This window comes from Trichoderma evansii, assembly GCF_050947405.1.
Source record: "Trichoderma evansii strain SZMC 28006 chromosome Unknown GGI43scaffold_3, whole genome shotgun sequence".
Classification (NCBI taxonomy): Eukaryota; Fungi; Ascomycota; class Sordariomycetes; order Hypocreales; family Hypocreaceae; genus Trichoderma; species Trichoderma evansii.
Genome location: NW_028145203.1, coordinates 1,850,824 through 1,867,054, shown reverse-complemented (window position 1 = coordinate 1,867,054; position 16,231 = coordinate 1,850,824). Strand labels below are relative to the sequence as shown.

General features: G+C 46.8%; 6 protein-coding genes and 1 non-coding gene across 7 annotated transcripts; 4 read left to right on the top strand and 3 right to left on the bottom strand.

Moving 5' to 3' along the window:
- The first annotated feature begins 381 nt into the window (after window positions 1-381).
- GGI43DRAFT_254287 (multicopper oxidase domain-containing protein) lies at window positions 382-2,905 on the top strand. Its single transcript, XM_083200872.1, has 3 exons — window positions 382-1,132; window positions 1,206-1,977; window positions 2,055-2,905. Exons 1-3 carry the CDS (start codon window positions 763-765, stop codon window positions 2,791-2,793), a joined length of 1,881 nt encoding a protein of 626 aa, XP_083064322.1. The 5' UTR covers window positions 382-762; the 3' UTR covers window positions 2,794-2,905.
- GGI43DRAFT_396754 (uncharacterized protein) lies at window positions 2,853-4,153 on the bottom strand. Its single transcript, XM_083205012.1, has one exon. It carries the CDS (start codon window positions 3,866-3,868, stop codon window positions 3,017-3,019), a length of 852 nt encoding a protein of 283 aa, XP_083064321.1. The 5' UTR covers window positions 3,869-4,153; the 3' UTR covers window positions 2,853-3,016.
- Window positions 4,154-4,287: 134 nt separating this feature from the next.
- On the bottom strand, window positions 4,288-4,877 carry GGI43DRAFT_396753 (uncharacterized protein). The gene is made up of 2 exons (XM_083205011.1): window positions 4,736-4,877; window positions 4,288-4,677 (listed from the first exon to the last, which is right to left on the bottom strand). Exons 1-2 carry the CDS (start codon window positions 4,817-4,819, stop codon window positions 4,534-4,536), a joined length of 228 nt encoding a protein of 75 aa, XP_083064320.1. The 5' UTR covers window positions 4,820-4,877; the 3' UTR covers window positions 4,288-4,533.
- Window positions 4,878-7,395: 2,518 nt separating this feature from the next.
- Window positions 7,396-8,958, top strand: GGI43DRAFT_420909 (Endonuclease/exonuclease/phosphatase; the record flags this gene model as incomplete). The annotated part of the gene is made up of 1 exon (XM_083207874.1): window positions 7,396-8,958. The coding sequence occupies one exon, from the start codon at window positions 7,396-7,398 to the stop codon at window positions 8,956-8,958; it is 1,563 nt and encodes a 520-aa protein (XP_083064319.1).
- A 568-nt stretch (window positions 8,959-9,526) lies between these two features.
- GGI43DRAFT_t45 lies at window positions 9,527-9,621 on the bottom strand. Its single transcript has one exon. It is a non-coding gene; the product is annotated as a tRNA-Phe (tRNA).
- Window positions 9,622-10,060: 439 nt separating this feature from the next.
- GGI43DRAFT_431292 (P-loop containing nucleoside triphosphate hydrolase protein) lies at window positions 10,061-12,942 on the top strand (the record flags this gene model as incomplete). The annotated part of the gene is made up of 6 exons (XM_083209387.1): window positions 10,061-10,449; window positions 10,721-10,802; window positions 11,191-11,438; window positions 11,598-11,627; window positions 11,674-12,671; window positions 12,899-12,942. 6 exons carry the CDS (start codon window positions 10,061-10,063, stop codon window positions 12,940-12,942), a joined length of 1,791 nt encoding a protein of 596 aa, XP_083064318.1.
- Window positions 12,943-14,558: 1,616 nt separating this feature from the next.
- On the top strand, window positions 14,559-16,087 carry GGI43DRAFT_254218 (Gfo/Idh/MocA family protein). Its single transcript, XM_083200870.1, has one exon. The coding sequence runs from the start codon at window positions 14,725-14,727 to the stop codon at window positions 15,916-15,918; it is 1,194 nt and encodes a 397-aa protein (XP_083064317.1). The 5' UTR covers window positions 14,559-14,724; the 3' UTR covers window positions 15,919-16,087.
- Window positions 16,088-16,231: the final 144 nt, after the last annotated feature.

Below are 16,231 nucleotides of genomic sequence, written 5' to 3'. Positions count from 1 at the left end.
CAAGGGATATCATTGGCTATTTGTGTGAGGCAGATGCTAGGCGGTGGCCAGGCTGTCGAGACATGTGCCAAGAAGAGGCCAATAGCAGCGTTACCGCAGCCCTCGTGATTGCAGCTGTGGTTGGCTGAAGCTTGCAAGGCTCTGCAGGGATCGGGAGATTTAGCGCAAGGGACTCGTCGTCTGCCAAGGAAGGGTTCCACAGGCCACAGGATAAGTGTAGACCCGGCGACTAAGACAACGGCTAATGAGCGACAGGGCGGAAAAGCCTCATAGATCCATGAAGCCAGGTGTTCTATGAAAAAGAATAGCCATCGGAAATGTAGAGGACGACAGAGACGGCAAGTAAATATATATCTGAGGCTGAGTTCGTACGCGTACAAGGAAAAGCGGATCTGTGGGATTCAAAACCACGGCGAGGCGTTTGTACTAGCCCAAACACCTGAACCTAGACTCTCCTCGCTTCTCTGTGGGGCTTCCGCTAGACGTATTGTATCCCGGCCATCAACAGATAGATCAAATACGTCGGATTGGTCTGTCCCCACGTGCTGGCCAATGCTCGGCAGTCAATGCCGACCTACACTTACGTATATTCCGCGCGTCCCTTATAGAGAATTGCTAGCAGACGGCTGCGATGTGGTCCGACCTTCGCCGCCCTTGAAACTCTTCCCTTCTGTGATGTACTTTGTTTCTTTATCTTTACTTTCGTTTCCCTGGATGGTCTTGTGACATCTTTACGGGAGACTTGACTTCCAACGAACAAACATGAGGGACCGACTCGAGGACCGTCGTCTGCTTGACGAAGTAGACGGAGACAACGACGATGTGGCTTCTCAGCTGAGCGGCAACGAGGAGGCAGGCGATGTAGCTGAGCCTGTAACACGCCTCAAGCCCAGATTCACGGTGCTGAGGATCATCGGTCTCCTTCTTGCTCTCAGTCTCGCCTCGGTGGTCGTCCTCGTCTTTGCTATTGATCGCCATACCCGCGACTTATTCGACGATAGCCAGCTCGCCATCCCTCTACATCCGGTCGAGCACTCCACAAGAGATCCTACTACTTTGACCTTTGAATGGCATGTCACCCTGGGTACAAGAGCCCCAGATGGAGTGGAGAAGCAAGTCTATCTTGTTAATGGTGTGTAAGAACCAATGCAGAGTCCTGCAGCCACCTAGAGGTTGTCTGGACTAGTTATTAATGCACATAGCAGGACACTTTCCTGGACCAACCATCGAAGGTCGATCTGGAGACCGCATAATCGTCCGTGTCTACAACGACCTCAAAGATGAGGGTGTCTCATTGCACTGGCATGGCCTGAGTATGCAAGGCTTTAATGCCATGGATGGCGCAGTATCCTTTACCCAATGTCCAATCTCTGCTGGAAGTTCATTTGTCTATGACTTCCGCATCCGCGACGACGAACATGGAACGTTTTGGTGGCACAGCCACGCTGGGCTACAGAGGGCAGACGGCCTCTTCGGAGGACTAGTGATCCACGAGCCCCGCCGTCGTGATGCCAACGCAGCTTTACAAGACGAAGCATTGCTGTTGATCGGTGACTGGTTTCACCGTAAGCAGAGCGATGTCCTTGATTGGTACTCCAGTCCAGCGAGTGCCGGCAAAGAGCCCGTCCCTGATTCCATGATCATCAACGGCCGTGGTCGATATGATTGCTCAATGGCTGTACCGGCTAGGCCGGTTGAATGCAAGTCAACAGCCTTAAGCGACTTCCCACCCCTGATCAAAAAGTCAACTGGAGAAACGCGCCTTAGGGTGGTGAATACAGGCACAATCGCAGGCTTGACGTTGGGGGTTGATGGTGCATCACTCCAGCCGTTGGAAGTAGACGGAGGCTGCAAGGTGGATGCAAAGGCCTCCGATTCCGTTGGAACCCTATATCCTGGCGAGAGAGCTGATCTGCTCCTCAAGTGGAAGAGCGATCAGGCCGCAGAGCCGTGGTTTAACGTCTACCTAGACCATGAGTGAGTATTTCAACCAGTCCCTTTCTGCTTATCGCTTTGCTCCGGCCTAGTTGAAATGTATAACTGACAAATAATAGAAACCTCGGTTTTGGAAATCCGGCATTAAATCCTAACCATACCTTTCCTGCTCTTCCGAAAACCGTAAGCGGTCATGATAGGGAGTATGCGTCCCTCTTGAAATTTCGCGACCACCATGTGGACCTTGCCACACTCTCTTCCACAGAAGAACCGACTCATATTGTCACAGCGGATGAGGAACAGACAATTCTGTTTTACGCCGCAACCCAGACACTCGCAGTAAATGGAAACATACCTCTTGGTTATATAAACCATACGTCATGGTATCCCCAATCGTTGCCACTGCTATCACAGAATCGTTCATCATGGGATGATAAACAGCTCATTCCTTTTATCCCTAGTGGATCAAAACCAACCAAAGTCAAGCTTGTGATTAACAACCTTGACGATGGCTCTCACCCATTCCACCTTCACGGATATTCGTTCCATGTGCTGTCTTCGTTTCGCGCTGAAAGCGGTAGCCTGGGCAGCTATAACCCTTACGCGACTGCGGAGAGTGATTCTCCGGGCAAGTGGAATAGAGAGAGGCCTCTTCGAAAAGACACTGTCAGCGTACCGAGGAAAGGGCATGTGGTACTCAGCTTTGTTGCTGATAATCCCGGAATGTGGATGCTGCATTGCCATATGTTGGCACATATGTCAACGGGCATGACTGCCGGCTTTCAAGTAGGAGTTCCAGGAGACGAGGAGCATATATACGGATTGGACGAGTCAGCAGCGAGATTGTGCAAGGCATGAGGAGGAATTAATCAAGATACCCCAGACATAGTGCAAGTGTAGCGTTAACTGAATTGAAATGAACGAATGAATGAATAAATTTTGATGAACCCATCTTGAGCTCAAAAAGTGGCATTAAGATATACAGGAGAATATGAACAATGGGGGTATATTTTCCGAGAAATAAACATCATATCCAAGACATAAGCTTTCCCTCGACGGGGATATTTTTTTTTCGTAACAATTACCACAGCATCCAAGAATATATAATGGAAGTTAATGAAAGGACTGGTATCCAGACGAGAGAGTCTGGATGCCTTAGACTCCGCGCAGCGCTCTTCTCATCGTCGTTGGCAGAAGGCGCCGGTGCTGGAACAGGTACTCCAGTTGGCGCAACTGGTGGCGCTCCGGCAAGTACCTTGACGCCGGAAGGATACTCAATGTTGTAGACGGGTTCGCCTTTGAGTGCGTCAGGCAAGCCTAGGGTGCCTGGACAGGTGGGCTGGTTGGCAGTGGGCCAGTTCAAAGAACAGACCTGGTTTTGTCCAACAGTGCAAATTGCATCCAAGATGTTGTATAAAACGTAGTTGCTTCCAACCCAGGAATTCTCTTGCTCCAGGCAGCTGGCCAAAAAGTTCATGCTATTTGCCGCACTGAGGGGAAGCTTGCCGCCCGCTGTGTAGATAAGGTCGGCGCAATTGGACATGTCGACGTTTTCCGTCGTCATTTCCATGGGTCCTCCCGCAACGGGCTTTTCCGTGGCTGGATAGCCGGTAACGAGGTAATTCCAGGCATCGTAGCTGATGTCGTGCGCGCCCTGTGATTGGTCGACGCGAAGGAGGTAGACCTGTCGGTCCTGGTACGAAAGAGACACGCAGATGTTGGTGCAGTCGACGGAATCGGGCCAGTAGGCGATGCGATTGGTGTCGACCTTGCAGCCCAAGACGCCGACGGAGGATGAGTAGCTGTCGTGGGGAGTCGCCCAGACTGTGATAGTTGATGATGATGAGCTGCTGCTGCTGCGAGGGATTGAAGCAGCGAGCGCAGGGCTCGCCAGCGTAAGCGCCGTAAAGAGAGAGTGGAGGTGCATTGCCATCACCGGAAAAGTGGTTCGTCAAAAGTGGTTCGTGGTCGTCATAAGGAACGGATGAGACCTCGAAGCATTGCCGAAAGGGTCGAAAAAAGAATGACTGGCGGCGTCGGCGCCGATGCAATTGGAGCTTGGGACAGCGTCGATTTACGCGTAGCCGCGACAATGAAAAGAGAGTGTGCAGAAGGAAAAAAAAACTCGTTCGACAATCGAAGATGCACCAAATCTGGGGGAAATTTGGTGGTCAGGGGATTATCAGGCGGGCTAGGCGGGTTTAGGACTAGCTGCTGCAGCCTCTGCCGATGGAGCCGTCGCGGGAAAACGTGGGCAGCTCCACCAATGCTCCAGAGGCCACGAGAAAAAGGCAAGGCATCTTTGACGTCAAAGGCATGTGGAGTTTTTGTGGCCTTCGGATGATCTGGAGATGGGAAAATCATATTAAAATAAATACAATTTGTTGCGCAAATGACACTACGAGGTTGACCGGGCAATCTGATCGATAACTTGTGTGGAGAACTCATATTACAGTACTAGTACTAATGAAAAAGTAAAACATAAGACACGTGCCCTTTTCCTTTGTGTCGTCTTCATGTTGTTTCCAGTTTGTACCTCTGGGCAGCATCAACTCAATTTTTTTTTCCTTTTTCCTTTTTTACTTTATTTTCATTTCTTTATTTCTTATTAAAATGCAGTGCCTCCTTCATCTTGTCCATCGTTGAATGGCGGCCCTGTTTTTTGCCAGTCTCCATTGGTTTCGTTGCGCCGAGAGACTCCTCGCCCATATCGGGCTGAGTCAAGGCATGGTCGCCATGGGACTATATAACAATAATGATTAATGACAATTCTATTAGTAAGTAATTCGATGATACGTACGCGTTGCTCCTCAAGCTCGGCATCATGAATGAGGTCGTGCGTCTCAATCGCCGCCTCGTCTGTTATTCCGCCGGTGGTGTTCATATTGGAGTACAGTATAGTCTCAGTTATGTAATATATTCAATTGCAAGTAGGAGAGAATATTAGAAATTAAGCTCACCCAGACTTGGCGAGGAGGAAACTAGCTTTCTTATAGCTTTAGCAGAGCTACCAAAGAGAGTTTCGTCATATCTGTATAGCTGTGATCGCCCGATGCCATCAACGTCATGATGAGAGCTATCACCCCTAAAAGCTCGAATGTGGACAGCAATACCCCGCGTTGAAGGCGCAGCCATCACCAGCTGTCATGCGATACAGTCCCAAGCAATGACAAAAACTGTATGCCAAACCTGGGTTTGGTTGGTGTCGATCCGTGGCACTCCTACTGTGCTCCATTGTTGTTGCGATGACATTCATTTGGCGGGGCCTCATCGAATAGTAGTAAAACTCCGGGAAGCTTTCGGCTAGGCGAATTTGAACGAATAAGAAGAAGAATTACTTGTTTTCCTTTTTCCGTATTTGGTATGACTGTTCAAATGCCGTAATTCCTATTATTAACAACATTGTGACCTCTTCGACTTCATCCGTGACAGCTATAGGAAACGGACTTTGTCGGATATTGCATATACATGTCGTACTGATTAGAAAGATGAATAGAGTGTATTTTATGGATATGCATTTCAATATTTCTCAAATAAATTAAGCCCAAGTCTTGCGCTGTTGGAATAAATGGGGGGGCATTGTCGCAGTGCCTTTATATATAGCAAATCGTCTGTAAATGAACTTTTCTCTGATATAAAAATAGGAATATGTTAGGATAGGTACCCTTAACAAAGTTTTGACTTTAAGGTGCCTTCTAGAAATTATAGTCCTTTATTTCAAGGGCCTATATAGCACGAACATGAGGCTCTCATCTAGATAGTCCTTCACCTATGCATGCATTCGGGACCGGAAAGCCACGCCAGCGCCTTGTACGAAGTATTCACGAGAGAGAGATAATAAATATGTTAAATTAATAAATATATAAAATGTCGTAGATATTATCCACTGTTAAACACCATATCGCAGTTTCATTCAAATATTGTGATATGAAGCTTCATTAATAATTTTAGCATCTGGTTAGTTCTATCTAACAGAATTTTAGCTAATCCAGAGACAGAGGGAAACTTTCATACAGTACGTGCATGTACCTATCGTCATTTAAGTTAGCGCTGCCAGAGCGACTCAGGCATGCCAATATGTCAGGCTGATGTACTTGTATCTACGGAAATCTCTTTCTTTTAGTCATATTATGATCCAAAGACTATATGCAAGCTCTCAATACATTTGCAACAGATTTTTGGAAATATGATTGAAGATTGAACTCGTCTATCTTGGGTAGTCATGGAAAATAGACCCAGACCTCAAGCTGGAATCGTCTCCATGTCGAGAGTCACTCGGCCACAGCCTCGTGCCAAATACATCAGTCGTTCATATCTTAAGACTGTTGAGCATCAGGATGCAACAGGATACATCTTGAACATATAAACTCATAAAGCCGGCAGCCTGGTGACAGAATCAGCTGAGTATACTTTGACGTTACATCGCGATGCCTCCAGCTGAGTAGCGGCTCTGCCTGAGCAACGACATATTTGTCAGGTACATGTTAAACGGGCGAGCTGGGAGGTCTTGGGACCCTGAAAATGCGTCCTTAACCCTTTATAAGCATGATATTATCTGTATTACTGCTGTGCACTTTACGCCAATACATCCATCCTCTACTAGATATAGATGATCGAGCATCCTGTCTTGTAGCGGTCAGTTTCAAGGACCTCCACTCTTGAGCGTCATGATGATCGCCACTGCGACAAAAAAAAAATAGACTTTAAAAAAAGGTTGTTCGTTTTAACGTGTAAAAAAAGTCAATCGAAACGAAATGGAACAAAATTCGAAACACACCTATGATTAATACCAAATACCATCACGCGAATCCAAAAGCCGAATCATGAGGCGCTTCTCCAAGCTGCAAGCGGCCGCCAGAGGAACTCGTGCCGCAACGACTGGTTGAACTTTTACCCCCCAGGATCTCCTTGCCTGTCTTAGACGGCTGTTTAGCGCCAAGGGCCACGTCTTCCACTACGTAGTACGTGCATCACCCCACGTCCCGCGAAGAAGCCCGCCCACGTCCCGAGAAGAATTTCCCAACCGCTGTATCTCCACCGTGGCGGCCTTGAGATCCCTCCCAAGATTGCGCGCTATCGGTGCTAGAGCTCCCTACAACGATGTGGGCCCCTAAAGTGCGCTTAACAAGGATGCGCAGGGAGCGCCTGGCCTTGTCTAGGCGCCACTAACGACGAGACGCTCGTGATGCTGGCTTGACGCTAAAGATTATGGAGACGGAGAGGGTCATGACGATGAAGTAACTACGCCATCACGTTGTGTTTCATGATGTGGCTGCTGGACGTGTCCGGGGGCTCCGTATAAAGAGATCACCGCAACTTCTTCCCACTAACATCAGCTTCATTGCATGCTAGACGTCTCTCCGACAGGTTCCGCAGTTGATCTGCCAGATCTGCGGCCCAGTGAGAGAATTAACTGCTCGATATTCTCCATATTACGCTCACAACACATTGCCAAAAACCATGAGGCTCCCTTCATTGTTTTCGGCGGCGACCGCTGCCATTTCACTCTTTTTCGGCACATCGCCGTCATCAGCCGCTGCCATCATGTCGCCGCGTGATGCCGTTTCCCCTCCCGGGACACTCTCCCTCGAAGTCGGCCAGTCGCTCTTCACATTCAAGTACTCGACGCCGAATCCGGACCCCGCGAATTGGATCGCCGTATATCAGTCATACTATGGCGGCCCTGATGAGCAAGAATTTGTCGCTGGCTCGCTGGACTGGTCGTATGCGCCTAATGCGACGGGCGAGGTGCTGGTCGATGTCTCAAATCTCTCCCCGGGCTTTTACAAGGCGTATTTCCTCGCAAAGAACGGCTACCAATGGCTTTCAAAGCCAGTCGACGTCATTATCCCTGGCTCTGGCCCGATTGAATTCGTCACCGATCGGATCATCACCCAGAATGCCCGACAAGGCAGCCCCTTCAAAGCAAAGCTCGGCCGCCTGATTGCCAACCCCAAGGACAAAGACACCAAGTTTACCAAAGTCACCAGCCATGGCACCGACTGGGTGAGCATTTCCAAGGACGGAACCATCTCTGGCACCCCCGGAAATAAGGACAAAGACACAAACTTTGTCGTCCAGGCGACTGCGAGCGATGGATCTTCTGCGACGATCAAAGTCCAGATCCCGGTGCGGAAAGCTGGCGAGCCGCTCGTCGAGGAAATAAAGGTCATGTCGTACAATATGTGGTTTGGCGGCACAAACGTGAAAGACTATCACAACAAGCAAATCCGCTTTCTCATCAACATAAATGTCGACATCGTCGGTGTTCAGGAGAGCTGGAATGGCCAGGCAACTCGCCTTGCTCAAGCGCTCGGATGGTATTACTGGCAGAGCCCCAACGAAGTCGGCATCATCAGCCGCTATCCCATCGTGGAGACATTCCCAGAACAATCCGCTGGCGGATCTGTTCGCATCGAGCTGGACGGTCGCGAAATTCAGCTTATAATGTGGAACGTTCATCTGGGATTTGATCCTTACGGTCCGTACGACTTTTGCTACGACCACATGCCTCTGGCCCAAGTCCTCAACCGGGAGTACGAATCTAGACGCACTCCGCAAATCATGGAAATTGTCAGCGCCATGCAAGGTGCTCTATCGGAGGCTGACGATATCCCCGTCCTCCTGACTGGCGACTTCAACGCGCCATCTCACCTGGACTGGACAGAAGCAACCAAAAAGGCACACTGTGGCTATGGCTTTGTTCCTTGGCCAAGCTCCGAATTTCCCATTCAGTCGGGCCTGATTGACTCGTTCCGTGAGGCTCACCCCGACCCCAACGCCGAGCCCGGCAACACTTGGTCTCCCATTTATCTGGAAAACAACGGTCGACCTGAGCCGTTAGATCGCATTGATTTCGTTTATCACAAGGGCCAGAGCCTCAAGGTTCTCCAATCGGAAACGATTGTCGCCGGTGAGCCCGCTGCAGAGCCAAATCATCAGAACAACGAATGGACGACAGATCATGCGGTTGTGATGACAACTTATAAACTTGAGCGATCTGATGCACGGGCAGAGTTATAAGTAGACAAGAGCAGGTAGATTGCGAGGTCGTCTTGCATCGGCGAAGAATTTTAGCGTGCGTACATAGTGGTTCTTTTATCGGAGTTCGGCTCTTTATCCCAGAGGATAGATGCTACAGAGTATCATTGGGTTGCATTTGTTCCTAGGCGTTTGGCATTCACGTACACATCAATGGCGGGGTAGGCGCTTGTTATCAGTCGATATACATATGGAGTATTTCGTACGTACAATATATATGTTGAAAGATTTGAGGGATTTAAACACGAAGCATTCAATCAATCTCTTTGCACAGTTCCATTTATATTGTGTTTTATCAAGTTTGGATGTTCGCATCTCGTCTATATACTAACGTCGGAGGGCAGACCGATTTATAGGCAATTAGTAGTAGAGTACGGAGTAGATGCCAGCCAAATGGAGCCAATGCCAGGAGATTGGCGAATGGATCAACAAAGGAAAGGGACAGACAGAGAAAAGGAAAATTGTTGACTGGCGACATAAAAAAAAATCCTATTCTAACCAAAATAGGAAAAAAAGTAAATGCCATTTTTAGTGATGAAGGGCAAAAAACTGCGGCCTGTGTGGATCGAACACACGACCTTCAGATATCAAGTGACTTGAAGTTGGAACTTCAGTCTGACGCTCTCCCAGCTGAGCTAAGGCCGCTAGTTGAAAATAGGCCGCGGTATTCTACTTATGAAAGTTACACACGCGAGAGGCAGAGCTTAACGAGACACCAAAGAATTCCAGTGTGTGATAGAGGAAGAGCGAGAGAAGAAAGGAATCTCGCCGATGAGATGTTGGATGGCATTGCAAGATGGACGGCATCTTCACGAACTTAATGATGGCTGAAGGACTACTAGATCCTTATCTCCCAAGATTGCTGAAATTTCTGTGATATTGTGCTCCGTAGAAGCTCCTTGTTGTGGCTCATGCATAAACGAGGAGAAACGAATAGATACCGGTTGCCTCCCTGTGCAACTACCAGCCATGTTAAATTACCTCGCTAATGTGAGGCTTGTATCTTTCTGCCCAACATCAAAGTTTGTCCAAAACATGTTACAATTACAATCGACTACTTCCAACTAGTACCATAAACAGAATCATGAAGCTTCAATTGTCTCCAAGAAGCTTATCCATGCCCACAGCCGAAGGCTCGAACAAAGAGTTGCAGTCCGAGAACATTACATTCCGAGTTCGCGGCGTGCCGGCAAACTGGAGCCGCGAACAGCTGCAAAATTTATTAAAGAGTCAAGACAATGTTCAGGGCGTGTTTATCAAGTCTCTCGCCCATGAAGCAGGTGAACAATACCAATCCGCCACAGTCACGTTCCCAAATCTGCTCCCGCAGCTTCAAAATCATCCTAATTGGGACATCATTGTACCAGAAACGTACAATGCTGAGGCTGCTGGCGAACGATGTCTAAGCATCGGCAAAGAATTCTACGGCTTAACAACACTTTTTGCCCCGCCTTCAAAAGACTACAAAATAGAGTAGGTATTACACTTTGTTCAATAAACTGCCTAATATACTAACTTTATTAGTGTCATCGCATTATCTGGCCTTGGGAGCCATGCGTTCGGGGTCGTTCAGACAAAGAAAAGGGTCCCACATGTGGCTGCGTGACTCCCTTCCAAATGATCTGACTTCAGAGACTACAAACAAACCAATGGCAAGAATAATGATATATGGTTATGAATCAGATGTTTCGAACAGCAACAACATGCAAAATATAGAAGATCTGGCCACTACGCTCCATAATAGCTTGCTCGCAATAGCAACTGGTTCGACACTCAAGCCAATCATCTTCATCGGACATAGTCTCGGAGGACTAATTATCAAGCAGGTAGGTAACGTGCGCAGCATGTTCAAGAAGCCCTCTTTTAATATTTTGTGTTACAGCTGTTGATATCTCTGTCGAGATCGGAATTTTCACAAGACAAAGAACTTATCCGTGCCGTATATGGTGTCGTCTTCTTTGGCACTCCACACGATGGCATGGATATAAGTGCACTCATTTCCATGGTTGGCAACGGACCAAATCGGTTTCTGTTAGAATCTATTGGCCACAATTCTCAAGTACTAAGCACTCAACAAAGAGACTTTTGCAACGCTTTAGGCGAGCCAGGTAAATCAGAGGTTTTCTGTTTTTACGAAATCTCCAACAGCAGTTCAGGTATTTTTACTTCAAAATATCGTAGCATATCCTTCATTCAACTAATCTTAATACATAGGACGCGTCTGGACGCTGGACAAACACTGGACCTGCCGCAATTCTGGTCACCAAATCTTCAGCTACACATTGCCGCTCGTGGGAAACCGGCTCAGAACACATTTGCGCCATTGCTCGCACACATTCCGAGATAGTTAAGTTTGGACGTTACGATACTGAATATAAAAACGTTAGAGAGAGGATGCGGAGTCTATCCAGGCGGGCTCTCACGGCGGGAGATCACCCGCAAAAAAGAACAGCAGAGTGTATGTAATCCACAGCATAGCTGGGATCTTTGCTTATAATAGTTCTAGTTCTCGTCCCGTATACTCCGAATCCAAATTTTGTTGATAGGCCTGAAATTCAGAATGAGATTAAGCGATAATTTGGCCTGGGCGAATATCAAGAGCTTTCTCAGTCGGTCAAAAGGGTTTCGCTCCATGGCCTTGGTGGCACCGGGTACGTTTTGCTCACGTAATAACCGATCATTTCTAATGAATTATAGAAAAACACAAATAGCAATAGCTTTCGCATACTGGCTACGAGATGCGAATCCAGATGTCTCGATATTCTGGGTTCATGCTAGCAATGCCCATCGCTTCCGAGCGGCCTATGCATCGATTGCTAAAAAATGCAATGTGCCTGGAATTAATGACCCCGAAGCGAACATTTTATTGCTTGTTAAAGAGTGGCTAGAAGCACAAAATGAATCTCGGTGGATTATGATAGTTGACAATGCTGACGACAATGAGCTATTTTTCTCTCAGAAAAAGAAAGTTGTTTCTGCTACCGAAACACACTTGGTTTCTGAAGACGACAAGTTGGTTCATTACTTACCAAATTGCGGTAATGGATGCATGTTGTTTACATCGAGGAATAGGGAAACAGCAGTTGACCTATCACAAGGAAAGGATCCCATTGAAGTCCCCAGCATGACTGCCAATGAGGCCTACCAACTTCTGAATGCCATTTTACCAGGTGAAATCTCCACGACAGAAACATCTGCTCTCTCGTCTCGACTCGAGCATTTGCCGCTTGCCCTTGCACAGGCGGCATCATATATTCTAAAGAGCCGCACGACTATACGCAGCTATATTGATCTCTTGGATAAAGGAAACTCCGAATTCGTTGATTCTTTAAATGAAGCTTTTGAAACTGTGGGCAGAGACTCTGGGGCGCAACATGCAGTTGCAGCAACCTGGATCATTTCATTTGAGCAAATTGCGCAAAAAGACGTACTAGCGAGCGACATTTTATCTTTTCTAAGTGTCTTGCATTACCAGGCCATTCCAAAAACGCTCATTGACTCTTACTATTCCTCACGATACTCGACTGGGAATGAAAATAGCACTTCATCTGCTCTTTTAAAAGCATTACACCTTCTTGAATCATTTTCTTTCATATCCGAGGGAACAGGCCAAGATATCGATATGCATCGTCTCGTGCAGCTGGCGATGCAGAAGTGGCTCATTTCTAAAAACCGAATGGCTGAATACGTTCGACGTGCTATGATAGTTGTATCCAAGAATATTCCACCCCCAAATTATGCAACATTCCTAAAATATCTTCCTCATGCACAGTACATGCTAGGAGAATTTGGATATAACTCAGAAACTGAATATGAAGATCAAGCGTCGCTTCTGAGCAACATGATATCATATCTCTTCGGCATCGGCCTCTACAGAGGAATTTTACAAGAGTTAGTGGAACAACTATTAGATATAACTCAGATACGATTTGGAAGAGAGCATCCAAATACGGCGGAAATAATTAGGCAGCTTGGGACAGTATACCGTTTCCAAGGCCGAATAGAAAACGCAGAAATTTTAATCACACAAGCACTTGAGTTACAACAGCGGGTGCTGAGGGATGACCATCCTTTAATACTCGAGAGTGTACACAGCCTTGGATTAACATACTTGCATCAAGGTCGATTCAACGAGGCAGAAGATTTATTTTCATATGCATTCGAGCTAAGAAAAAAAGTGTTAGGAGAAGAAGATTTTGACACGATTGAGAGCCTGAGTGGCCTTGCAAGAGCATATCGCAACCAAAATCGGATTGAAGAAGCTGAAAAACTAGAGATGCGAACGCTTGAGCTAAGAAAGCGTATCTTTGGTGACAATAACCCGCGAACGCTAATAAGTATAGTTAATCTTGCCGTAAGCTACCGCGCTCGAGGCCAGCTCAAAATGGCGGAAGACTTGATGGCGCAAATACTTGAATTACAACAAAGTATATTCAGGCCCGACCACCCGCAGGTCATTTCGACCATGAATGAACTTGCTCATATTTGTAAAGATATGGGAAAACTAGATGTTGCAATAGGTCTCATGGAGAACTGTCTGTCAGTGAACAGGGCAGAGTTGGGACAGGATCATCCGATTACGATATCTGTCTTATCAACTTTGACGGAATGGCGGAGATGCGCTGAAATTTCCGCACTTGACGCAAGATGGCGGGCTCAGCGGAGGAGATGGCAGAATCAGCAGAGAAGTATGGAGAGGGAGAGAAGGGAGAGGAAGAGGAGAGAGGAGAGAGAGAGGAGAGAGGAGAGAGAGAAAGAAGAGAGAAATATCTGAACAAGGTACCGCTTGATGGCCACCTCGTTGGGCTAATTTGATATGGAATGCGGATTGTCATATGGCCACTTGGAAGATCTCTTTTACAAATATGCATGCAGTCGCTTTTTAGAACATCTTTCTTTTATCTCTTTATTTATTTTTCTATAGGTATAATACAGATTGTTTTGTTCTTCAGTACCAAATCTAAGCCCAATGGCTCCGAACGTTTATTGCTCCTGTGAACACACGATCCATACTACAATTGGTTGCGGCGTGCAGTCAGTAAGTCGTGAGTCTTGGCTATACCGATATAAATCATGCTGTAGCGCTGCCCTCATGTTTATACATGGATAATATTCTCGCTTAGCTAGGAACTATATCTTCTAACTCTACTATTTCTATCCCTGCTGTTATCTTTTTCCAGACACTACTTCTAGTTCCAGATAATACCTCTCTGGGCTATTACTTAAAAAAGGACGAATTCGGACAGCATTAAAATCTTACCTTGGTAAAGATTTGGCTAAAAATGTGATCTATAGCATCGACTTAGGGTCTCGATTATACCAGAGCCTCCACTCCATGAGCACCACAATTTTTTTTCCATGGAAATTGTGGTTTGTCATCTACTCTTAGACGTTTTTGGCTGACTGTTTCTCACTGTGGGTAGCCTATAAGCTCAGAAATTCGGAGAACTGCGGAGCTTATGGATTTAAGGGAAATGTACATATTTCCAGCCACATGATTGGCCTCTAGTTTATTGATACAAATACTCGATCTGATTTAGTGCCGATAAAAATACTCCATCAAATCTAGTGTCATCTACAAGCGTTGATTTCATTCTCCATGCGGCGCGCCGTTGGGTCATGAATTTGTAAGTGGTATTAGAGATGCCTGAATATAAATATCTCGATGTGTATAACGCAAGTGGATTTCTTAAACTAGAAGCACGCTTTCTTTAAGAATTTCTTGTATTGTTATACCCTATTCCAACCATGGCTGATAAACTTATTCGCGTTGCCTTGGTCGGCCTCTCGTCAAATGCAATTACATCGTGGGCAGCAGTAGCCCATCTCCCATACCTCCAGTCTGCTCGAGGCAAGACTCAATACGAAATTGTCGCACTTCTCAACTCCAGCAAAGAGGCAGCTGAAAAGGCTCGATCTCACTTCAACCTCCCTTCCACTGTCAAGGCATACGGCGACCCTGCTCTGCTCGCCGCAAATGATGAAGTCGATCTCGTTTCAGTAGTCACCAGAGTTGACTACCATTACTCAGCCGTAGAGCCTTCTATAAGGGCAGGAAAGGCCGTGTATGTCGAATGGCCGCTGACTGAGAGCTTGGAGCGCAGCATCGCTCTTCTGGGTGATAGCAAAAAGCACGAAACCAGCATCATCGGCCTACAGGCACGACTCTCGCCGGTAACAATCAAAGTTAAAGAATTACTGGCATCTGGGAGAATCGGAAAAGTTCTTGCTAGCGAAGTACGTGGCTTCGCCTCTACCGCATGGGGAAAACGACCTGGCACAATTCTTCCTGGCGGCATGGAAGACATGTTTACTCAGAGGTCAATCGGAGGTAATTTCGTTACTATATTGTACGCTCACATGATTGACCTTGTACACTTTGTTTTGGGAGAATTCAAAGATTCCCATGTCAAGCCACAACTTCGATGGCCAGAGGTTGACGTTGTCGATGAGGCGGGAGCGCAGCTGAGGACTGTGCGAAGCGACATACCAGATCTCATCACAGTCCACGGAGAGCTTGCCCCAGGTGCTGCAAATATTCAGAATGGCGCGACTTTGTCTGTCCTTTTCAGGGGCGGTTCCCCGTTCAAGGGCGAGTTGCCCTTTCAGTGGTATATCCAGGGCCAAAACGGAGAGTTGAAGATCACAAATCCTTATGGGCCTGTCTTCCAGGCGGCGACCATACCCGGGTGCAAGATTGAGCTCCACGACTACACCACGGATGAAGTAACCGAAATTCCATGGGAAACAGAGTGGAAAGAATGGCAGAACGAGCTGCCTACACCAGGAGCGAAGCTGGTAGGAGACATGTATAATAGATACGCCGAAAGCTTCCAACAAGCAGACAGTAAGGCTATTCCTGCAGAAAAGGATTGGCCAAGGTTGAAGGACGCTATTCGCAGGCATGAAGAGATTGATGGGGTTCTAAAAGACTTTGAATAATCTGCTTAGAATAGATAGCGAACTGAGCATGATTTTCTTTCACGATATCTCGCACTTTCATAGGGTAGGCTTTGCACGATAGTATGGGAGCTTTTCCCGATTACCAAAATAGGCAAGCAGCTAATAGTCTAGTAGAACATGCCTTTGGCTTCATAAATTAGTTAATTTGATTGGAAATTGTACTGGAGATAGTAATATTCTTAACTATAGTGATATTGTACTTTTATGCCAAGCTGAAAATGTCAAATAGAACCAAATATTGTATTTCTGGGGCTGGGGTTACTATCTGTACATTCAATAATAGCACCTGTCC